The following is a 25,114-nucleotide window of genomic DNA, read 5'->3' on the forward strand; positions in this document are numbered from 1 at the left end:
AGCTCTGTAAATTTTGCCTTTACTTGTATGTTCTTTAACATTAATGAGCGTCATGGCGGACCCCTCACATAGGCGCATGTTTTGTGCAGCTCCCATTCTAAGCTTCCATCCTTCACCCTTCGTTCCCAGTTCCCTCCTTCGCTGAAGCTGTCAATCAAAGATCATGACTGAGTCAGTCAGTCAGTCCTCAGCAAAGAAAGAGAGGCCTCATTCCCCTTTTAATGCCCCCTTATGTCTCCAAGTATTCCAGCTCACCTTCTCCATGGGCCCTGTTCTTACTCAGTTTGTATCTTGTAGAAGACATCAGGGTCTGTTTATAAAGGTCGGATTTGTCATGCAATAGGGCCAGGTAGTCTAAACATAGATGTGCAAAATGGATACATTTTCAAAATAGTTCTGAATTTTCTTTAGCAATATTGAATTTTGGCCTTTAAGTGGTTGATGAATAAACATGAAGAGAAGTTAGGGCGGGAAATACACGAGTGGGGATGGTAGAAGAAGACGAAGAGGCCCCGTTTTTGTGTACATGTGACATGAGGGAAGTATAGAGGGCAACGGAGCAGCCTTTCTTCCCAGCAGGGCTGCATCGCATTTAATTGGAGCACTTGTGGCACCATTACCTCCTTTACTCAAACACGTTCCTGATGACAAAAGAAAACAGCACTAAGCCTGCCTTTGTTGGAAAGGAGACTGTATGAGGAGACGGATTCCTCGCTGCTTCTCATGTGTGGGAATCATCCACACTCTCCCACAGCGAGCTGCTGCTGCCTTCGACCAATCAAATGCCAAGGTTAGGGAGGTGGCTTGGTGAAGGGTTGATGGGGGTGAGACTGCTGAGAAATTCACCCACCATGGGTGAATGACTGACACTGGCGCTGCTAGATATAAAGAGAAAATACTAAACATCATGCTCTGTATCTTTGCAAATGGCCACTTTTACGAAACGTCTAATGTATTAATGTGAAAAAAAACCCCAACACTGAATCATTTTCCTAATCAATGCTTTTAAAATATTTTTTGTGTTTTGCATCATGAGTGACAATTTGCTTCCCTTTAACTAAGTAACAATGATTTGCAACATGTAGTTTGGTTTTAGTCACCACAGTGTCATGAGAACTGCTACCCTCTGACTTATGGGGGCTTTTTTTTTGTGAAATTTTGTTTGTAACTATTCCTTTAAACCAAAATGTAAACTTCTCTGTAAATGTTTAATTGAATAAATCAGATAAATTAGACACCACACTTTTGCATTGGAAAATATTGATAATTAATTCTTAATTTATTATCAAATCAAGTTAGCATTAAGAAACTTCTCAAACAGTATCACAAACATTTTACCTGTAGCTGTCAAAATCATTAATTTGTCAATTGCAAACACTTTAGCCCTTTGCTTAGATTTAATTAAGAAGACATCACTGAAATGCTTGTGGAACATTATGGGTATTTCAGGCACATTTATTTTGTGTATTGGACAAAAAGGAAGGCTTCCAGATGGAAGAAATTAATATGATACAAAATTTCCTACTTGTGTCTTATAAAGCCTTAATAAAGTGACAATATAATATAAATGCTAAATATGAAGAAGCCCTTAAAGTTGCAGCATCACTTAGTTTGTAACAGTTGCAACATCCTATGGCTTTCACAATCATAATAAACTTTTTTTCAAATTCTGTAAGAAATGTACACGAAGAAACAGAAAAAAACAACAAATGACAAATAAAAAATAAGATGTGCCTGTAAATAAATGGAATGCAGAAAAACTTAGAAATTAGGAATAACTTGATTCAATTCCCTAATTGGTGTTACATGAGGAGCTGATATTTATCTTTTCAAATAAAAGCTATGTTTCACTATAACAGATCACTATAACAGATCACTTCTGAAATGAGGCAATTTGAGGTAAAACTCGTAAAAAATTTAAGATTTCTCATTATTATTTTTTTAAAGCAAATTGTTTTCCACACACAGATCTTTTTCCTTCAGTAGAGAAATAATAAAATGAAATGGGGAACAGCCAACCAATTCAGGAACCATTCATGTTCGGGTCCTGTGACCTGGCTCCATGGTGAAATTTGTATCAGCACTGAAAAGAAAGCAAAGTTACATGAACAATCATGCTGAATGTTTTGCTCCAAATATGTATGAAGCATGCAAAATAACCTCCCCAAAGACCTCTGACTCTTAGATTACATGAATTTCAATAAGAGTTCATCATTCTCTAGTAGAGGAACTAATGGTAGATTTATTATCAGTGTAAACATGAAGGCTGCTACATAAACCCAAGGTCACTTTGATGAGTCATAGACGTGAAGGTGTTCTGCAAAAACCCCCATCAACAAGCAGCACAGGAGAGAAACTTCACTTGGAATTACTGAGCAATGGATCATGTCCGCGTTTTGTAATCGAGCCCACACTGCGCGGCAGAGGCCTCTGTGCGAAGCCGCACTTTGTTCTCATGCTGTCCTCCTCTCATTAAAACACTGTAATCTCCATCAAGAGCAAAAGCAACGACCCACACCTTCTCTCCTTAAAGTGGACTCTGCTGCCACCAAGAGGACAATAAATGCAGCACATTTTTAGCTGTACAGTGTGGTTGTTTTATGGAATATTCATCTTTATGACCAGATTACTTTTAGTTACTATATACAGTAGCAAAAGTTACAAAAGTTTGGTCTACAGTACAAACTTTTGGTCTGTACTGTAGATGAATCAAATACTCACATATCTTTGTTCCGCATGTGGTTGTTGTATTGCAGGATCGGTGGGACACTCTCCTCGTCTTCTGGCAACTGGAGACAGAGCAACAACCGTCATTAATGTGTGGCATCAAAATCTGAGATTTTCTGCCCATTTGTTCAATGTTGGAAACCAGAAATGTTTTTGTCACTGGAGTATAGCTGGAATTATTCCAGGGTTAGGGGTTAGGGTTAATGTAATGTAAATAAAAAAAAAAACCCTGCATTTTTTATATAGCTATCAGGATAAAGGAACATAAATATGAATCCATGCCACACTGCAATTAAAATAGAACATTTTAAAAAATGAGATACCGTTTCCTTTCACTTCACAATTATGTGCTTGTTTGTCCTGTTCGGCCATATTGCATCCCACTAAAATACTTTAAACTTTGTGTTTGCAACGTAACAAAATGTAAAAATAAATAAATAAAAGTACAATAGAGTATTTATGCAATGCATTATGTTAAATTTGCTATTCCTATACTGGGAGTGATCATTTTATTTGGATCAAAAATTATGAGTCCCTTTTATTTGATTATTTTCTCTTTATTAAAATTATTTTAAAAAGTATAAACTGCCTGCTTCTTACCTCCCAGTAAGGCTCGTCATCAAAGCAGTTGTCATCTGCAGGATCTCCCCAGATGGGTAATCTCAAGATGGCGCCTAGAATGACAAATAAAAGACAAAGTTATAATGTAAAAATATAGAGTTTGTAAAGTGAAGCCTTTGTGTTGCAACACAGGAAGATCCCAATCATTGTTTTTAAAGTTGTTCATTTCCTACCGACTATAATGCCTCCTCCGATACCGAAGAGGATAGCCACACAGAGGCCTCCAGCCTGGTGACCTCCCTGCCTTGTGGGCACCATATTCTTAAAAGCCCCTTCGAAGTCAAAAGTGTTCACCAACCTTTAGTTGAAAACAAGACTTTTAATTTTCCTCTAAATTTACACAAAAAAAAGCAGCAGTGTAACCTTCAATTTAAATTGAATTAGGTTTCTGTTAATCTGTCTTTTTGTTTTCTCCTTGTTAGACAAGGAAATGTACCCTTCATGTCCGTAAACCGACTCTGACGCGGCTGCAGCGGTGATAGCTCCAACTATACCACCTATAACACCTGGCATGGCATGGAGATTGTGGATTCCACAGGTGTCTTGGATCTTCATGTACTTCTCCATGAAAGGCTGTTGGAGGGACAAGAAGGTATTCACTAAGGTTATTAAAAATACAAAACACTGAGCGTATTTAATACTTTATTATGGCTGTCAAATAAAGATCTTACAGTGAGGTATATGTATCCAAGTGTAGAGATAATACCACAGCAGAAGCCAACGATGAGAGCTCCATAGGGCATCAGCATGAACTCAGCTGCTGTTCCTACTGCAACGCCTCCAGCAAGTGTTGAGTTCTGGATGTGAACCTGGGAAAAAGGTGAAGAACTCATTAAATTAAAGCAAAAGTATTTCATTTTAGTCCAAGCGTTTACAATAAAATATGATGTGTTGCTTTCTGCGGTCAACCAGTGAAAATGGTAAAGTGTTCATTCATCATTCTGGGATGACTTCTCTAGCTTTTATTCAAAGAAACGTAAATATATCATGCCTTTCATAATAGTTCTTAGAAATACTAACTCTTCTTTATTTTATTTATTTTTTATTACAGTTTTATACTATGTGATACATTATGATTGTTGGTGCAATTCTTTACTGTTATTGTTCTTCAATAGGGTATATAAATTAATTTGACATGGACGAGTATTTAAATCTCTCAAACCTTTTCATATTTTATCCTGTTCCAACTACAAACAGCAATGTGTTTGATTTTGATTGCACATGATAAACACAAAGCACTGGGTGACTATGAATTGAAAATTAGATGTTTATATAAATTTTATACTGTACCTATTAATAGCAACTGTACTAAAACTGTTTATTGTTTACACAGTTGAACAAACACCAAAGTCTTTAAGGTACTGTCTCTTTAAGAAACCTTTTCTGCTAGGCCCTGTTGGCTCTGATTGGCTTAAAATTGGGCACAATTAGCCTAATAAATTATGCAAGAGTATATGGTTTTGATGTCATTTTGTGATAGTTTGGCTGCCTAGTGTTTTATAAGAGAAAATATTAAACTTTTTGTGTTTGCTAGGGTTTTTTTATTTTGCTTTTCCTTACCATATCTAGTTTTCCATGTTTCTGGAAGAGACTTGACACAGCCACTGCGGTGAGCACAGTTGAGGCCAAAGCCAGGTAAGTGTTGATGACCGCTCTGTGCTGCCCATCACCATGATCTGTGATTGCTGAGTTGAAGCTGGGCCAGAACATCCACAAGAAGAGGGTACCTGTAAAAAAAAAAAAAGGCAAAGTAATATATGAGTGGACAAAGTAGAATAAGAACACAAATAGACAAAAAAATCAATGTAATGCAATCTTTTGTGCTAAACCCAGCTTACCAATCATAGCAAAGACATCTGAACGATACACAGAGCCTTGTAAGCGTGAGCTCTGGTCCAGGTTGGGCCGATAGAGCATCCATGATATGGAAAGTCCATAGTAACCTCCAAAAGTGTGGATCACCATGGAGCCCCCAGCGTCCCTGGCCTTCAGGAAGAAAAAGTAGGCGATAAAAGGAGATTAAAGCACAAAACCTTAGATTTGGATTTCTTTGTTTATGGTGCCTTCACAATAAACACATTCAAATGTGTATAATTATAAAATGGAAAGGAGAGGAAAAAATATATGATTATGTCTACAGTTTGACACAGCATGAGACAGCAAAAATGTTGAAGAAAGTGCTTTGGTCTGCTCAGATCAAAATGTAATTTTTTGTCCTTTCAAAAAACACTACGTGTGATGACAATTAACATTTTTCATCACCCTCTAAATATGATTGCTATTCTGTTTCAGAACCTAAAGGACTTCATTTGAGAGCATGGCTATGAAGACTCAAGACTGATTTTGTTTGCATTTTGATGGTGACAGACAGACACAACCATAAAGAGAGAGAGAAAAAGTTAACTTACATGGATGACACTCAAGATGATGAATTCCTCTACAGCAAAAAGTGTTATTCCAAACAGAGTCAAAACCATCAGCTGGACCGGGCTGACCTTTCCCAGCAGAGCTCCATATGCGATCAGGCAGCCGGCTACGCAGAAATCGGCATTAATAAGGCTGAGGAGAGAAAATAAAACAAACAAACAAGGCAACAGGAGATCAGCAGCAAGCTCATGGTATCTGTGACGGACTGTTTATCTTCAGCAAAGTCCCCACTGAAACTCATAAACCAATTTTTTTATGCGTTTCATAACTCATAAAAAGTTAACCCTAACCCTAACCATAAATGTCAGGTTTAACACCTATTAAAGACAAATTAAACAAACACAAGAAAGAAAAGAGAGTTAGATTCTTTTGTACTCGCAAGGAAAAACAAATCCCTTCCGTTTCTGAAAACATATGTGTCCATTCTCCCTGAAGTATAAGGGATCAAATTTCTATTGACTCTCAGAAACAATAACGCACAAAGTGAGGTGGTGGCTCTTCAGCCAGATTGTCGTTAATCAGCAGTGAAAGGTTTCTTTTGCTTTAAAGTCACAAACAGATCATCTAAAGGGACAGGAAGCATTTCCTTGGAATCTGCTAGTTAACCTGGTTCCTCCACCCTAATTTCTTTCCATGTGTGGAAAGTATGCTGGTCAAAACATATTCCCACAGGATGTATTTCAAATAAAGACAAAAGCAAATATCAGTTTACTGGATAACCAGATTAGGTTATTGATTTTTATTTTTTTTTTTCACTTCAAGTTCTGTAATAGCACTACTGTAAACTACAAACACTTTAGAATTAGGCAATTCTAGCTACAGTATTTACTTTTCAATCCCAATTTTGATCTTCCCATCACTGTCCAAGGAGTGGAACCAGCCCTGCATCAGCAGCGCCCACTGGAGGCCGAAGGCGGCAATCAGGAAGTTGAAACCCACTGCACCGAAACTGTAACGCTTCAAAAACGTCATCAGGAACCCAAACCCAACAAATATCATCACGTGTACGTCTTGGAAACCTGGAAAAGAAACAAGATGAGAATGGATAAACTGAAGCAATAAAATTAAAAGGTCCTTAAACTTAATCTGAAACAGGATTTGCTACAAGCAACTTTCCAAGCAGAGCAGTCTGGTTTTAAAAGTTAAAAAAATGGGTTGCATAAAAAATAACTTAGATGAACATAGAATGAGCAGAGAAAAACCTCAAATCAGTTTTCACCATTATTTGTTTCACTTGCCTTCTTTGTTCCTGTTCTAAATCTTTTGGATTTCTTTCAACATATTTATCTGGCCAAACAGAAGCAGAAGTATCACATATCTAGAGATTAAGGCAGGATTTTAGAATTTATAACGTATAAAATATAGATTTATACTTAGTCAAAATCATATTGTAATTACAAACTAGTTACCTAATAGTGGAACGTGTTAAAAATGTATACATTTCATCCTATTCACTGTAAGTCAGAACTGGAAGGATAATTGTTGTCAGGTGTTCAAACAAAGAATGTTGTAATAGATATATCCATCCCAGCAAATAAAGGCACACATCATCTGTGTGCTGATTAAACTTGCTTAGAAAAGCTTTGCTGATAAGAACTACACCATAGCATGACACAGCACTGAATGCAAAACATATTTCCTTGTTAGCACAGCAAAGCTTGGATAAAATATATTACAAAATAAAATGCTAGGAGAAAATGTGTCCAAAACTGATTCATTTGTCAATATGTACAGTGCTGTCTAACCGACAAAAATAATTTCCCATCAGAGAGAAATTATTAAACAGGCATCTTATTTCTGCTTTGATACTTTGAGAACTGCATGACTGCAGACCTGCTCATGGGGGAAGTATGAATACAAAACAGTAGCAAGTTGTTTAACAGAAAACTGTCAGGGTTATTTGGAGATCACAGTAACATAATGACCCACAGTTTTGAGTCCAACAAAAAGGTTGAAAATGAAAGTAAATTAGATCATTGATTAAGTGGATCAGCTATGTTGGGAGAAATGGCTTAAAATAATTATTTTTTTGAGTTTAAAGGGGAAGAGAAGCTGTTTTAAGACTGTTAAAGACTGTTTTAAACATCTTAGCTGTTTTTAAAACATATCTCATACCTAGTTTCAAATACCTTGAAGCTAACTTTAATTTCTTTATGATGTGCTTCCTAAAATACAAAGGTTTGTGTAATGGTCCAGAGGCTCTGCCCAAATCTAAAAGTGCAAAATGAGCTTGAAAATGGGAGAGCAGACCAACAAAGGACTAAAGAAAGATCTGACCCCAAAATTATATCTGAGAGAACCATCTATATTCCAGGTATTCCTCTTTAGTGATGAGAATGTTCCTTTTCAAATGATTTCCCCCTCCTCACCTAAAAATTAGAGAACACTTTAAATGTTATTAAACTTTGCTTTTCCTATCTAAATGCTCTTGCCAAATGTGTTTCCTAAGTGCATACAAAGCCCCACATGGATGAATGTATGTTCCAGCAGAGAACCAGTTCAGACTCCCCAGACAGTTTGCTTTAACGACATGCCTCTTCAATGCAGGTTGGCACAAGGACATATTAGCTACGAGCCAGGTGTCATGTGAAGATGACTCAAGGACTCAAGCATCATGGTGCTTGTTTAAACTTGTGATACAGTACATTTAATTTAAATAGATGTTGTTGTTTTCCTTTAAAAAAACATAAATTAATTCATATATTGAATCACCAACAAGGCAAAAACCTAAAAAGAAACAATAGACAAAAAAAAAAAGTTAGAAATAGAAAAATACCATTAAGGACTGTAAATTGAGGGGAAAAAATGAAGTTGAAACATGGTATGGTGATACAATTGGATCTTATTTTTAGGACAAACAGCCTCAATCAAAAATATGGATCCCGGCATCTGCCAGTCAGTTTTATTTGTGTCACAACGTCACAACTGTCTCACAGCATTTCTCACAGCACCGGCCCTGTGAAACACTATTGTCTGCATTGAAAAGCCCAAAAAAATTTCTTATTGCTTCAGTTTCCACAGATGAAGGGTTCTGTTTGGTTTAGAGACTGAGCTCCATGGGATTATGTTTACGTTATATAATGTCAGAATGCATCATGGACATAGATTTATGACAAACAGAAATTGACACCACAGAAGTTCTTTGTAGAACGAAACAACCACACCCATATAAAACAGTCTCAAATACACACTTCTGCAGAATCCAAACAAAAGTTATACAAGGAAAATGAAACAAAGGAAAAGAAGTAAGTCTGGAGAAGTGAGGTGTAGAAAATATGGAGATAAAATCCCAGAGGAATGAAAACCCCCTGGGCGAAGTGCAGAAACAGGCATCAGACCTCTGTCAGCAATTCAGAATAACATGAAAGGTCGTCACAATATTATACCTGGCACTAATTTGATATTATCAATGATAAAGTAATAAATAAAAAACTATTTAATCTGTAATAGGTGACAATGTGGATTTTTATTTGCTTCCCGTGTTAGCAAATGATAAAATAGAAAAGGAAACTCAGAAAATATTAATTTGAGTAAATAGTTAAATAGGTTTACTTACTTGGATATCTGAAGTAGAAGTCATTCTCTATGTCACTTGATATATTCTCGCTTGCTTTGTGCTCAACCCAGTGTGGGTCTGATTCTTCATCATATCTAATAAAAACCCCAAACAGAATGATCATGGCCGTCTGCCACACCACACACACTGCCGGCAGACTTAAGCGAACATTAGTATTCTTTGTGCGGTCGCACATATCCCTGAAGCTCTGGGCAGCCCCCATGTTGGCTGCTTCTCTGTTGCAAATTTTACGGGTGTCAAAGATCCCGAAAACTTGAACGTCTCAGCTGAGCTGCTGTCTGAAAAGCCCAAAGCATCTTCATGAGGTATCCAGTCTGAGGACACTCCCACAGTCACTCCTCCCTCCATGCACACACACCTAAGTCTTTTCAGGGACATTTTTCTTTACCTGTAATATTGATTGTACAGACATGTTTTTGTTATCAACAGTGATGAAGCCGCAACAATTTTTTAGGATGTTTTGTGGTAAGAAAAGTGGTTCATCATTCATATAAATGGCAAATCCCACACTTTACTCTCAACATGTGAAGTGATGTGGTCAACTGCATTTTACCTCCTCCCTTAATACAAACAATGATTGCATGTCAGGAAAGATACAAAGGCATTTCTTTGTTAACAGCTGTTCCCTCTTCCTGCATGTATTATTTTTTATTTAGCTTTTAGACAAAGACAAAAGAAATCTCCATGGTGAACATGCTGTCCTGTAAAGCATAAATAGTGAATTATAATTTTCTGTGTTGACTGGAGAGTCATTGTGTCGAGCTGAAAAAAGAGACAGTAAATTGTAGGCTGGCAATTCAGAGTTTCTTCTGTACCTTAAGAAAAGAAAAATGTAAAGCAAATTAAAATTTCAGGATCAGATCAACGTTAATCCAAGGTCATCACAATATGACCATGACAAGGCAATGCGTGCCATAGCAGTCTAGTGGCTGAGAAAAACATTTTGGGACACAAAACACCAGTCCAACTTTGTCACCTTTTGCTTTTAGCATGTTGACTTAGTCTCCAAATTTTGTTTAAATAGTGTACAAAATAGAAAAACAGTGTACTGTTTGTATTACAAATAAAGGGACAGGATGAAGTATAATGGGCAAGTGTCACCTTTTCAGTTAGAAAATAAATTTTGTTCAACATTTTGATTGATGACTACAACAAAACAGAGATCAATATTTAAATGGTTTGTCCTAATTTTTTCATATGCACAATGCGTATAATGTGCATTTTGATGACATGCTGTCGTCTTTCAGATGTGACAGATAATCTCCTGACAGCTAAGCAGCAGATGAGTTCCCTGAGATATTAGTGTGACTGCTTGGTCTGCAGTGTCCAATTCAGTTTTCCTACATTCAGTTTTCATGGTAACCCTCTGGTTTACTGGAAGTTGTAAATAATACATACTGTTTACTACTAACAGACCAACACAGGGGGCATCATGAGTCACTGTAAACTTGAAATGTAAACTTGCTAGTCTTGAATAAAGAGGCCACAGCAAATTTGCACACAACCATTCTGAAAATTAAAGACAATAAATAAATAAATGAAAAATTGTTGTATTCTTCTGAAACCTGATGTCATCAGTAATTATTTTTAAAGACACAAAATAACTACATCTCTGTACATTGGTGGCTTTAATACTTGACTACTTCAAGCATTAAAATAATTTAAGCTTAAGAGGTGAAAGTGGGTCAACATGTCTCTACAATGCTAACGACTGAGTCATTGAAGAATGTCTGACTGTATACTAGAGAAAGGTTTAGAGCCCACGAAGCTTAATAAAGCTTAAAAATCTTTACATTAATAATAATAATAATAATAATAATAATAATAATAATAATAATAATAATAATAATAATAATAATAATAATAATAATAATAATAATAATAATAATAATAATAATAATAATAATAATAATAATAATAATAATAATAATAATAATAATAATAATAATAATAATAATAATAATAATAATAATAATAATAATAATACTTGTCTCTTTTTTGGGGGGGGGTATTTTTCTTACAGTTTACAGTTTTAATTTGCTATCCAATCAAAATCTGTGTATACCTGGCTTAATTTCAGACAAGGCATCAGATCAATCAATCGATCAGTTGAAAAATGAATCAGATGAAAATTAAAACAACTATATAACAAAAAGAAACAGAAAAACAAACTTGAACATGCATCAATCACTTGCTAGTCAATGATCCACCATTCATGAGAAACATCGCTTCTGTATATGCTAGCAGTCATGATGCATTGTCTGTTAGCCGTGCTATTTCTATCATTTTATTTTCATTTTTTTAAATTTTTATCATTTTATCTATCTATTTTCTACCATTCAATCATCTATCAACTATGAGACAAAACACTGTTCACCTCGTCACCAGAACATCTTTATGTCCTATAAGCAGGTTGCAGGTATTCATGCAATGAATGCCAAAGTGTCCTAAAGCTGTTCTTTCATCATCTGGTAACCAGAAATATTACAAAGAACGTATTGTGAAGGTTTTCTTTGAATTATTAGGTAACACACACAATATGTGATGCATGTCGATGTCTGAAGGTTTTTGTAATTGCATGGATGTTTACACATAAGCTACAATGTACACCAAGTGTTACATCAGAAAAATCAAACAAGTGGGACTTCAAAAAGAACCGCAGGTACAAAATGTCACAAGTTTGTTCTTTTTCCAATGAAACTGCAATGGTTACGATAAATCCCCAGAGCTGCTGAGAACTAATGAGAAGAAAAGACAAAGCAATGTTTAACACCCAGCTTATGGTAAATAAAGTCATTACATAGTGACTTTTATGGAAGAATTCAAAATGTGATACCATCAACTCCTTTAAATGATGGCAAAACAAATCTGGGAAGTAGTTTTTTATTTTTTGTTGTTGAAAAATCAGTGTACCTTACAATGTCCGGCTTATTCTGATTGAACAAAGCATGTTTAAATGGGCAGTCTAAAGTAAATTCTTGGGGGATCAGATAGGAAGCATATAGATTATAGTGTTTAATTAAAAAAATTAAAAAATTTGAGTAACCACAGAGTAATTAGTGGTGTAGTCATTAAAAAAAGATAATCCCAAATGCAAACAACCACTGAGCATACAAACAGCTGGCCTCTCTTATTCATCTAGATTCTAAGAAGTTCAAGGTTGAGATATATATTTTTCTATATTAAAGAAAAAAGATTTAGTGTGAAAAATACGCTGCTGCTTCAATAGATAAAGACCATGTTGAGAGCTGCCTGGCCCTCATTAAAGTGAGCAGCTATATACTCAATGACCCTAGAAAGTCATGCTGCTGCCTAGGTGAGGTCGTTCTGGTGGAAAATGTGTTTACCTCTGATGATGTGTGGCACTGATAGGTAGGTGTTCATGAGTTAACAAGACTCTGTTCAAAAATGGTATCCATAGGAGTTAGAGGTCAGAATCCACGGCAGACCAACAAGAACAGAAAGGTCAGGCATCTTATATACTCCAAAAAACATCTAGATGATAGTTTATGAAAATATTTTGAGGACTGTTGAGACAAACGCGTGACCTTTTAGAAGGAGTGGGTTAGGTTGCAACTGGAAAAAAACAAACAAAAAAAAACTTAACAGCATCTCAGAAAAAAATATACTGACAACCAAACTTCATGATGATAGTGTGGGGCTGATCTGATGGCTATCAGAAAATCCTGAAAGAATTTTTTTTTTTTATGTCAATACCAACACACTGTGAAGCTTTGGTATCTTTCCTCAAGACAGCCATAAAATGAAACTGTCATACCAGCCCATGTCAAGTCATAAATTTAAGATGCTACATTAATAGAAACAGTTATTTAATAGTAATGTGATTCTGCCAACAGGTCAGCAAAAAATTTTAAGTTTAATTTCTGTCAGTCATAAACTATTTCCTAACTATTAGCTTTTCTACAATGCAGTCCAGCACCAACATAACCAGTCAGCATTTTCCATTTGCCTGTTTATACTGTACATTCACGGTCAATTAAACACCTGGGTTTCTATTTGTTCAGCTGAGTCATTTCTTCAAGTCTCATATGACTTTTGCCTGGAGTCATATGTCACAGCTATATGGAGTCAAAGCTACAAGGAGTTTTAAATGTTAAGAAACTACATGTAGCTGTATCCTTAAGCTTCTTAAAACACTCTTAGTAGAACTATGATGTTTCTAAGTCAGGATAAAGACCTTAAACACAACCAACTTCCTTAAGCTATTACTTAATGGGATAAATGTAAACTAAAAGTACGTAAGTGCTCATTATTTTTGATGTGTTCAACACCAATATCCTGTTGAAGTCACCAATTTTTTCCTATATTATTATTTTATAGAAATATATTATTTCTAGTATCTTCAAAATAAGAAAAAATCCCAACATATTTTTAGAATTAATTCTTCTTTTGGGTTTATTACTTCTATTTCTTTTTAATTGGTCATGAACAACTTAACTTTAGGTAGGGTTTCTATTTATTTACTCTTTATGACACAAAGCTCCTAAATATTTTTTATTTAAATTTTCAGACTTAAATGTCTTCATTTTTCTTTCAGTTTATTTATTTACTGTGAGCCTTATTGAGGGTGGAGGACACTTTTGTGTCTGTTCTTTATTGTATTATAGTGATATGTTTAAAAATGTGGGTTCATTAAAATGGAAAAAAAATCCATCAGTTCCTATTGTTCAGTTTAATGGTCCAGTTTTTTTTCAATGTGTTATGCTTATTTTTCCATCTTGACTAACCTAAATCAGTTCAGTTTCAAAATCTGTAACACTTGAGAGTTTTCAAATGAAGACTAGATTATTGGATATCAAATTCAGATTTATTTACACACCTTCAATTGTTGAAACTTCTTCTGTTAGAGACACTATTTTTAATGTTTTGACACCAAACCTGAGTACAGAACAAGTTTTCAACCCTGATATAAGGGGGTCTAGGTACCCTCTTAGGTTGACTTTGATATTTAAACAAAAGTGCATTTATTAGTAGACTTCAGTCAGTAACCCTAAAGCAAAAGCATTAGCAACTCAATAGCTGATGCTGACGTTTTGGAGTTTTACGCACTGCGTTGAATCTTTAAGTCTTTCAAGATGTATTCCAGGAATTAGTGAGTCAGTAAGTGTTTAACAAGCTGTTCTTCCAGTTTGTGAAACTCATCATCAGGCAGAAGATACTTCTGAACTATACTGATGACCTCTCTCTCAGTTGTAGCCTCAAAGTCCTTCTTGTTTTTAAAGGGTAAATGCCCTGCTAACTCACAGAGTGCAACATTAAAGGCAGATTCCTCTTTGGCACCGAAGCAGGATGTTCTGGGCCAAATAGCTATACGCACACCTTTTCTTAAACAGCGCTCCTTTGCAGTCTGCATTTGACCACTTGGTGGACATCCTCTGGTCAGGAACAGATTATGAGCGATGTTTTCACCCACAAAAAAGTCTGTCACTTTACAGATCGTTCTTGCTGCCGTCTCCACTTCTTCGGATTCTGTATAGAGCAAAAATCCAACCGGAAAATCGTGGATGCGAAAAAAATTCTTCTCGGGTATCAAAGGTTTAACCAGGCTGGATTCAATCTTCAGCTCGTGGTCCAGGTAATATCCATGGAGGTGCAAGTGATTAACAGATGCAAATGCTCCAAGGCTGTTAAACCCCACACGGAAACCTGGGCTGGAGCTGAGCAGCACAGACTCGATACCGACCTGGACAGCAGCTCTTGTAAGGATCTGTGGTAAACAGAGAGACGGATCTGGAACAAGAAGACAGTGTCCAAACTCCAAAGGGCTAACATTGATCAACACAACCATCCTGCAAGTTTGAGGCAACTGGTCATCAGGCACATCTCTTCCTCCACCTGTGTCCTTCATCATCTCAAACAGAATTTCTTCTGCATTTATTTTGTTGAAGTTAAACTGGCTGGGATTAAACTCTTGCTGAATGCTCAGTATCTCCTGGGGCTTCCTCCTCTCGATTCCACGTTGAACATTGAGCTGAGCGATGTAACCATTTGACCCTGGTAGGACACGTGTTTTTAAAACCCCTAGATGGTAGCGGAAGAGTCCTCTGTCCATCCTGTCTGTCCAACCATCTCTGATGAGCGAGTCAAGCTTGGAAGGTGGTGGACGGTTTTCTCTTTTCTGAAGCACATTTGTGACAAACTCCTCAGTGCTGTACACAAACTGAGGCAGCATGGTTGGATCTGTTAGAGAGCAGAACGAATGAAATACACGATATTCAAGTGGTCAGTAGTTTCTGCTATCTTAATGCTAATATTTTAAATTATGTTAAGTCAGGACGATCTTAAACTGTATATGGAATTGGTGTACTGTTGGATTTTTCGTTAGCTAAACAAGTTGTTTTAATCTCGTCTGATTCATTGACTGACACAAAACGAAGTTCTGCCTCTTTTTTGTTACCTTACCTTTGTGTACGGACATCAAGAGACTGCTTCATGAATACATAAACAGATGCAAAGTACTTCAAAATTCAGGACTATCTCCTATTCAAATTAAATTAAGCACATTTGATGCGGTAAGTGTAACACCAGGAAGCTGACATAGTTACGTTTTACGCTTTCCTTTTCCGATGTTCACTTCCTGTCTTCAGAATAAAAGTTCACTGAAGGAAAATGTACTATGATTTGATTACATTTTTCAAGTCAATGTTATATTACATCCATCTTATCAGTAATAACTAGACTTACATTAGAGAAAATAGTATAGAACTTAAACTCCCGAAACATTTTTGTTTATTGTCAGCCAATGTATTCTTTACATTTAGTGCAGATTAGCTTTTTTTGTGGATGATTTGTAGACAAAATAAATGTTCAGCCAGAATTGGTGTTGTTAAAGCAATATCTTTTTAAAGTATTTGAGACAAGCACATTTCCATTTGAATACATAAAAAAAAATCATTTTTGACTATTTTATCAGTATATATATATTTGTGTGTGACTTCATGAAATAACTTACATTAAGCTAAAATTCCACAAGGATCTATGTTTGACTTTAAGTAATATTCTATTTATATGTGGAAATTATCTATTAATTAATTCTTGTTATCATGACTCCATCCATAATGAAAACCATTTTTTTTATTTGTTTATTATTTTCAATTACTTTTAACATAAGTTAACAGCACTGATGTTTCCATATTTTGTTTTTAGGGTGACTCTATCAAACAAGAGAACTACAATATTCAACTGCTAATTTAGAGCTGATTCATACGCTGTAGGGTTAACTAAGTCAAAAAGAATGAGCAGCTGCCCAGTCAGTCTCCATGCTTATTTTAGTCACTGCATGCTTCCAAAGATAAAGCAGGCAGTGACTGGCAGAGCTGTGTGTCTGCTTAAGAGATCTAGGGTTCAGAACACTTTATGTCACTTAACTAGGTTTCAGAACACGAAGGATCTACATTCACATTCAATTCCAAATTCAAGTTGGTGAGAGGATGGAAAGAAGTAAAAATAATGTAAGTACGGCTGTGTTTTAATTTTTTTAAATATGTTATGAAGTAAATTTTAATAAAGCATGAACAACACTTTTGTTGGGGAGCTTTTTACTTTCTAGGTATTTTAAAATGTTTGATGTTTAAGGAGGGTTTAGAGTTAGAGAAATAAAATGTAATTTCATCTGTTTTTTTGACACATACAGTTTAGAAGAGATTTAGTTGAAAATACATTTTTAAACATGTAATGTTAAAAATGCTATAAAGCCATTTAACATTCAAATTACTTCTTTAAAGACTGAAAAAAATGCCATGTGTATTAGCTCATACTTTAAAACTTCTCTGACACATTTTCACTGTCGCTTCTTGTAGATGACAAAGGAAGCTGAAGAAATGCATCAGACTCTAAATATAAAAATGACTAAGGATTCTAATCCAGAGGTTTCATCATCCACCTCGGTCTCTGCCCAAGGTAGGGCACTTCCATCTTGTTGACTTTCAGTCTGGAAAGCTGTATTTTAAATTAACACTGAATTAGAAATTTGATCACATTTACAAAATATTATTTAAAGTTCCCATTCCTACTTGCTAAATTTTATGCCTTTTTTCTGAAATATGTCCATTACAGCCAGAGTAGAAGCAGAGTCAAATGACACTTGAAGAGTTCAGTGTACCCTTTCTCCAAGCATCTATTTCATTAATACAAGATGATCAAAATCTAATTCAAATCATAATGGAATTTTTTGGAATAGGCTCTTTTTAAAAATGCTTGGAATCCGCTACACAGTGGATTTCTAAAGTGTACATCCCATTCGCCAGGGTTTGCAATATGAATAAATGAGATTGTGAGAAAATATTTCGAAACCTTTTCCACCTGTAATTTGTCCTTAATGTTCATCAAAACATTTAAAATCTGCTAGAGAGGTAACATGTACAAAAACACAAAAGCTCCAATGCCCTAAATTCACAACTCTGTACAGCCTCAATCAAATACTTTGTTTTATATGCTTTTTCATCCAATTTTAACATTTTGTCTAGTTGAGTTTTGTCATCCTTCATGGGCACTCACAGCATTTTACCTTCCATCAGCTACTTTTGAGAGCCACCATATGCCTTTACTGCTCTGTGGCTTCCCAGCCTGTCTTTTACCTCTGGCGGACAAAACATTTTTCAGTACATTAATTATGAATTCACTTAGCAAGTTTTAATTGTACATTTTTATTAATGCTCATTAATGGTTTTTATTTGCTCATTCCAGGTCAACAATCTTCTTCTGCAGAGAGTGAACAAGACAAGGCAACAACTGCCTCTGCAAAAAACAAGGAAAATGCCATCAGGCCAAAACTCCAGTTAACATTTAACACATTCACGGTCAAAAGTGGTGAAGATCTAAAAGTAGAGATCCTTGTGGTTGGAGACCCTGCACCAAAGATTGAATGGAAAAAAGAAGGTCAGGCAGTTAAGGAGACATCAAGGCTGGAGATTTTAAATAAAACCTCTTTAACTGTCCTTCACATCAGACATGGAGTCAGAGAGCATTCTGGTCAGTACTCTGTCACAGCAAGCAACTCTGCTGGGAAAGACACAACAACCATCACGGTGGTTGTTCTTGAAAAGCCAGACCCACCCACGGGCCCCGTGAGGATTGATGAGGTTAATTCTGACTATGTTATTATGTCCTGGGATCCACCTTCATATACAGGAGGCTGTCGGTTGGAGAACTATGTAGTGGAGAAACGGGAAACAACAAGCACGGAGTGGCACACTGTTTCTGCAACAACAGTTAGAACCACCATCAAAGTTACCAAGCTGAAGACAGGAAATGAATACCAATTCAGGATATCTGCAGAAAATAGATATGGAAAAAGTGCTGCTATCACATCTCCAGTTGTGACAGCAAAATACCCTTTCAGTGTACCTGCTTGTCCTGGCACTCCCTTAATATCCACTGTGACCAAGTATAGCATGGTGGTTGAGTGGGAGCCACCACTCAGAGATGGAGGCAGCCCCATCATTGGCTATCACATTGAACGTAAAGAGAAGAACAGTATTTTGTGGACCAAGCTGAACAAATTTGTTATACCGGACAGGCGCTTCAAAGCAAGTGGGTTGGAAGAAGGCATTGAATATGAGTTCAGAGTCTTTGCTGAAAACATTGCAGGACTGAGCCCATGCAGTAATACATCAGAGTGTTGTGTGGCAAGAGATCCCTGCGATTCACCTGGGAAACCTGAAGCAGTTGTGGTGACCAGGGACAGCATCACACTTCAGTGGGCAAAACCTAAATATGACGGAGGAAGCACCATCACAGGATATGTTGTAGAAAAAAAGGAGCTCCCAGATGGCAGATGGATGAAGGCGAACTTTACCAATGTTACTGACAATCTTTTCACAGTTTCAGGACTGACAGGAGGGCAAAACTATGAATTTAGGGTGACTGCTAAGAACAGTGCAGGTGTTTGGAGTGTACCCTCAGAAAGCATAACCATTCTTGCTCAGGATGTTATTGAAGCACCCACTGCACTTATTGATCCTAAGTTTAAGAGTACTATTATCATCCAAGCTGGAGAAACTTTTGTTATTGAAGCTGATTACTTTGGGAAGCCTCTCCCAGAAGTTACATGGCTGAAAGATGGAAAGGAAATTGAGAAAGGTACACCTAAAGTAGAAGTCAAAAACACAATCACTCATACAATTCTCACTGCCAGAGACTGCACACGTGTGGATGGAGGACGCTATGTGTTGAGTCTTAGTAACAGTGGTGGAACTACAACCATTTCGGTAAATGTGAAGGTCTTAGATAGACCTGGTCCTCCTGATGGGCCACTAAAGGTGAAGGTTATAAGTGCAGAGAAATGCAACCTTAACTGGAACCCCCCTTTAAATGATGGAGGTTCCAGCATCACCCATTACATCATTGAAAAAAGGGAAACCAGTCGTGTTACATGGACAGAGGTTGAACCTCACATTGAAGCTATAAGTTGCAAAGTGACAAAACTGGTATCTGGCAAAGAATACATTTTCAGAATTGCTGCTGTAAATAAATATGGGGTTGGTGATTATTTAGAATCTGAGCCTTTTGTTGCACAAAATCCTTTCAAGCCACCTAGTGCTCCCTCCACTCCTGTAGCCAGTGCTGTGACTGGAGACTCAGTCGTGCTAACATGGGAAAGGCCTGAGAGTGATGGAGGCTCTGAGATTGATGGCTACATCCTGGAGAAGCGTGACAAAGATGGTGTGCGATGGACCAAATGCAACAAGAGAAGATTAAATGACATGCGCTTTAGATGTACTGGGCTTGCAGAGGGACATTACTATCAATTTAGAGTTCTGGCAGAAAATGCTGCTGGTGTGGGTGCACCCAGTGAGTCTAGTGAGTACATAAAGGTATGTGAAGCTACATACCCACCTGGCCCACCTTCCAACCCAAAAGTAACAGATTATTCCAGCAGTACAGTGTCTCTCATCTGGTCAAAACCAATTTATGATGGTGGAGATACAATCAACGGATATATTGTGGAATTGAAGGAAGCCACAGCAGATGAATGGATTGCATGCACGCCGAGCACAGGAATAGAGGACACAAAATACACTATAAAAAGATTAAAAGAAAATACAGAGTACAATTTTCGTATATGTGCCACAAATTCAACCGGTGTCGGAGAACATGTGGATCTACTTGGTTCTGTAGTAACAACTGAAAAAGTAGAAGCACCAGAGATTGAACTGGACAATGCGCTGAGAAAAATTGTAAATGTTCGAGCCTGCTCCACCTTACGTCTCTTTGTCACTTTAAGAGGACGGCCAGAGCCTGAAGTTAGGTGGACAAAAGAAGACGGCACTTTAGATGAACGCGCTCAAATTGAGGTAACAAACTCCTACACTGTGTTAATGATAGAAAATGTCACAAGAAATGACAGTGGAAAGTATGTGTTGACTGCTGAAAATTGCAGGGGTTCCAAATCAGCATTCATCAACGTGAGAGTACTGGATTCCCCCAGTGCTCCAACAAATTTAGAAGTAAAGGATGTAAAGAGAGACTCTGTCTCCATCTCCTGGGAACCACCTCTTTTTGATGGAGGAACAAAGATTTCACACTACATAGTTGAAAAGAGAGAAGAGGCAAGGAAGGCATTTACCAGTGTTTGTAGCAACTGTGTAAGAAATTTCTACAAGATTGACAATCTACATCAGGGAAGCTTTTATTATTTTCGAGTGAATGCAGTTAATGAGTTTGGCACTGGACAACCAGCAGAGACTGCTGAAGCTGTAAAAGTGTCTGAAGCTCCTCCGCCTCCTGGCAAAATCACACTGAGTGATGTTACTTGCAATAGTGCCAGACTCTCATGGGAGAAGCCTGATCATGATGGAGGAAGCAAAATCACCAGCTACACTGTAGAAATGCAAACCAGAGGAGACAACACGTGGACAAAATATTCAGAGAGTAAAGCACTAGAGGTGACCATTGATGGAATGACAGCAGGAAAGGAGTATTTCTTTAGAGTGAGTGCTGTGAATGATAAAGGAACGAGTGAACCAAAACCCCTTTTAACACCTGTTGTAGTAAAAGATAATAGTGCTAAACCTTTTATCAATCTCTTAAACAACACATTTAATGTAAAAGTAGGGAGTGATCTAAAGATCGATGTACCTTTCAAAGGTATGCCACTGCCAACAGTAGTCTGGAATAAAGAGGCAAATATGTTGAAGGAGACAAGCAGAGTAACTGTACAAACATCTGAATCTGCATCTCAGATACTTATCAAGGATGCAACAAGATTTGATGCCGGTGTGTATGAGGTAATCCTGACCAATGCTGCTGGAACAACATCAACTGAAATCTTTGTGAACATCTTTGAAAGGCCTGGACCGCCAAGTGATCTCCGTGTGGAAGAAGTTAGTGCCGACTTTGTATCTCTGACATGGCAACCCCCTCTTTACACTGGTGGGAGTGAAATAAGTAATTACATTGTTGAGAAAAGAGACATAGGCAGTTCAGTATGGCAGAGTGTGTCAGCTACAGTTGCAAGATCATCAATCAAAGTTTCCCGTCTGACTCAAGGGACTGAATATCAATTTCGAGTTGCTGCAGAGAATCGCTATGGAAAAAGTCAATATCTTGAAACAGAAACAGTCATTGCCCAGTATCCCTTCAGACCACCTGGTCCACCAACTAACATTCATGTTGTCCAGGCCTCAAAGACTGTAATGATCATTGCTTGGGGCAAACCAGACAGTGATGGTGGCAGCCCTATCATTGGTTATCATGTTGAAAGCAAAGATCAAAGCAGTATCTTATGGACAAAAGCAAACAGAAGCCCAGTGATTGAGAATCAATACAAGGTCACAAATGTTGAAGAAGGTCTGATATATGAGTTTCGTATCTGTGCTGAAAATTTAGCCGGTGTTGGACCCTGCAGTAAGCCATCTGAACCTGTCGCAGCAAGAGACCAGTGCGATGCACCTTCAAATCTCAAAGTTACCAATGTAACCAACACTTCAGTTTCACTCTCCTGGGATAAACCACACTATGATGGAGGAGCCAAAATAACAAGCTACATTGTAGAGCGTAAAGAACTGCCTGATAGCTGCTGGTTGAAGTGCAACTTTACAAATTTAATGGACACTTTTTTTGAAGTAAGTGAGCTCTCTGAGGGTGAACAATATGAATTTCGTGTTACTGCAAAGAATGCGGCAGAGTGCTTTAGTGCACCCTCTGAAACCACTGGACCAATTACAGTGCAGCATGATGTAGAGCCGCCCATTATTATCTTGGATGAAAAATTTAGGCAGGTAGTGGTGGTCAAAGCAGGAGATGTACTTAAAATAGATGCTGAAATTTATGGTCGCCCTAACCCCACAGTGTTTTGGCTGAAAAATGGAAGAAGCATAAGCACCAAGGGAAGGGTTGAGATATTAGCAACAAAGTCCCATACATCTCTCCTTGTAAGAGAGAGTGTTAGGAAAGATTCTGGACAGTATACTCTGACTGTACAGAACGCAGGCGGTGCCACATCCAGGGCTGTTACCTGCAAAGTGCTGGACATACCGGGCCCTCCTGCTGGACCTCTGGAAGTGTCTGGACTATCAGCAGAAAAGTGTACCTTGTCCTGGGGACCTCCTCATGAGAATGGAGGTGCAGAGGTTTTGCACTATGTTGTTCAGAAATGTGAAACCAGTCGTATTTCCTGGACCCTTGTGTATGGGGACATGATGGCAACCACTTGCAAGATAACCAAGCTCCTCAAAGGAAATGAATACCTTTTTAGAGTGAGAGCAGTAAACAAATATGGAGAGGGAGAGATTTTGGAAAGTGAACCGATAAAAGCTATGGATTCCTTCAGTATCCCATCTGCTCCAAGAGATGTTGAAGTCACTAGTGCTACCAGTGAATCTATGACCATCTCCTGGAAGAGGCCTGCTTGTGATGGTGGTAGCCGTATCAGTGGTTATGTTATAGAAAAAAGGGAAAAGCATGGCGTCCGCTGGGTTAGGGTCAACAAAAAAACAGTCTATGACTTACGAGTCAAAGCTTGTGGTCTGCATGAGGGATGTGAGTATGAATTTAGAGTATTTGCTGAGAATGCTGCTGGTCTAAGTGAACCCAGTGCACCATCCCCTCTTGCCTTGGCAGAAGATCCAAAGTTTTTACCTTCTCCTCCAACAAAACCCACCATTACTGATTCCTCCAAGTCCTCCATCACTCTGACATGGAATAAGCCACTGTTTGATGGTGGAGCACCAATTATAGGGTACAAAGTTGAATTTAAAAAAACTGCAGAGGACGACTGGACTGTAGGTGTTCAGAACACAGATAAAACAGAGTTTACAGTGACTGGACTTACAGCGGGGGCAGAATATGTGTTCATTGTTAGATCTATTAATAAGATTGGTCTGAGTGAGCCCAGTCCTGAAACAGAACCCGAACTTGCCCTGGAAAGGGAGGAAGAGCCCGTGTTCAACATTAACCCTGAAATGAGAAAGACTCTTCTTGTTAAAGATGGATGTAGCTTTACTTTGACTGTCCCTTTCACAGGTAAACCTGCTCCTACTGTGTCATGGGAAAAAGCAGATGTTGATCTAAGGGTCAGGGGACTTATCCACACCAGCAGCTTCATTACCTCTATCACAGTGGAGCAGGCAACACGTGATGACTCTGGCAAATACAAAGTCAAGCTTCAAAATGTTGCTGGATCTGCTACTTTAATTATAAATGTGAGGGTTTTGGATTCACCAGGTCCTCCTATTAACATAACAGTCAAAGATGTGACTAAGAACTCTGCCACTGTTACCTGGGACATCCCTGAAAATGAAGGAGGAGGGCCTGTGAAGAACTACCTGGTAGACATACGAGACATTAGCAGAAAAGGTTGGACAAGACTCACGGACAAATGCCGACGACTGTCATATAAAGTGTCTGATCTGGAAGAGGGAGGAATCTACTTCTTTAGAGTGACTGGTGAAAATGAATATGGGATTGGCGTTTCAGCTGAGACGAAAGAAGGAACTAAAATGACAGGTAAAATTTCACTAGCATATACAAAACTGCAACTTTTAATGATGATCTGATAATGCTGTGCAATAAAGCTAATCTAATTTAAATGCAGTTATATAATTTAAAACAATGTTATGATTTTATTCCAGGGACAACAGATTGGGAGACCAACCAAGGAGCTTAACTTTTCAAGCCTGTGTTGCAACCTGACTAGATCTACTTTATTTTTTGATTTCTAAATATATATTTTTTTGTTTTTTCTGTTAACTATTTGTTTAGTTATAATTATTTGTGTTAGGACATTTGATTTGGAATAGCCAATAATTTGCATATTAAAGCTTATCCTTCTGATTCTTTTTTTACATTTAGAGTTCTTGCTCAAACAGATTTTTGTTTATATATAGAACAAATGCATCAATGTATTTTTTTTGTTTAGAAACAATAAACTGACTATAAGACAGTAATACAATGAATTTTGTTTAATTTAAAAGTAAAGAAGTAGCACATTTACTTCAGAATTTATATGGCAATACAAAATATTGTATCACAAAAGTATAAAAATCTTTTAAAGTGTATAGTGTACTTCTAATAGTTTGAATAAATAAAACCAAATAAAATCATTTTATTCAAGAAAAAAAGGTTTGGAGTTTGACTGCTTAATCACAAAAAAGGGTACTAGAGGAGGTGATGGTGCTTGAATTTGTGTTTATACAAATCAGTAAAATGATTTAAAATAATTTGTGACAGTAGTGAAGGTAATCCTTGCGTTTTTGTCTAATTCTCTTTTGATGTTTTGTCAGTTGTAGTTACCAGTATGAC

At 37.3% G+C, this 25,114-nt stretch overlaps 3 protein-coding genes across 3 annotated transcripts; 1 reads left to right on the forward strand and 2 right to left on the reverse strand.

The window, feature by feature from the left end:
- Positions 1-1,258: 1,258 nt before the first annotated feature.
- On the reverse strand, positions 1,259-9,702 carry rhcgb (Rh family, C glycoprotein b). The gene is made up of 11 exons (XM_044125002.1): positions 9,332-9,702; positions 6,605-6,794; positions 5,757-5,907; positions 5,187-5,334; positions 4,909-5,075; positions 4,020-4,157; positions 3,785-3,921; positions 3,522-3,646; positions 3,328-3,401; positions 2,722-2,789; positions 1,259-2,083 (listed from the first exon to the last, which is right to left on the reverse strand). The coding sequence occupies exons 1-11, from the start codon at positions 9,552-9,554 to the stop codon at positions 2,035-2,037; spliced, it is 1,470 nt and encodes a 489-aa protein (XP_043980937.1). The 5' UTR covers positions 9,555-9,702; the 3' UTR covers positions 1,259-2,034.
- Positions 9,703-14,161: 4,459 nt separating this feature from the next.
- Positions 14,162-15,943, reverse strand: gdpgp1 (GDP-D-glucose phosphorylase 1). The gene is made up of 2 exons (XM_044125003.1): positions 15,776-15,943; positions 14,162-15,553 (listed from the first exon to the last, which is right to left on the reverse strand). The coding sequence occupies exons 1-2, from the start codon at positions 15,789-15,791 to the stop codon at positions 14,463-14,465; spliced, it is 1,107 nt and encodes a 368-aa protein (XP_043980938.1). The 5' UTR covers positions 15,792-15,943; the 3' UTR covers positions 14,162-14,462.
- Positions 15,944-16,672: 729 nt separating this feature from the next.
- Positions 16,673-25,050, forward strand: LOC122835723 (titin-like). Its single transcript, XM_044125004.1, has 4 exons — positions 16,673-16,824; positions 17,173-17,272; positions 18,059-24,319; positions 24,445-25,050. Exons 1-4 carry the CDS (start codon positions 16,804-16,806, stop codon positions 24,477-24,479), a joined length of 6,417 nt encoding a protein of 2,138 aa, XP_043980939.1. The 5' UTR covers positions 16,673-16,803; the 3' UTR covers positions 24,480-25,050.
- The last annotated feature ends 64 nt before the right edge of the window (positions 25,051-25,114 follow it).

This window comes from Gambusia affinis, linkage group LG08 (assembly GCF_019740435.1).
Source record: "Gambusia affinis linkage group LG08, SWU_Gaff_1.0, whole genome shotgun sequence".
In the NCBI taxonomy this organism is placed as follows: domain Eukaryota; kingdom Metazoa; phylum Chordata; class Actinopteri; order Cyprinodontiformes; family Poeciliidae; genus Gambusia; species Gambusia affinis.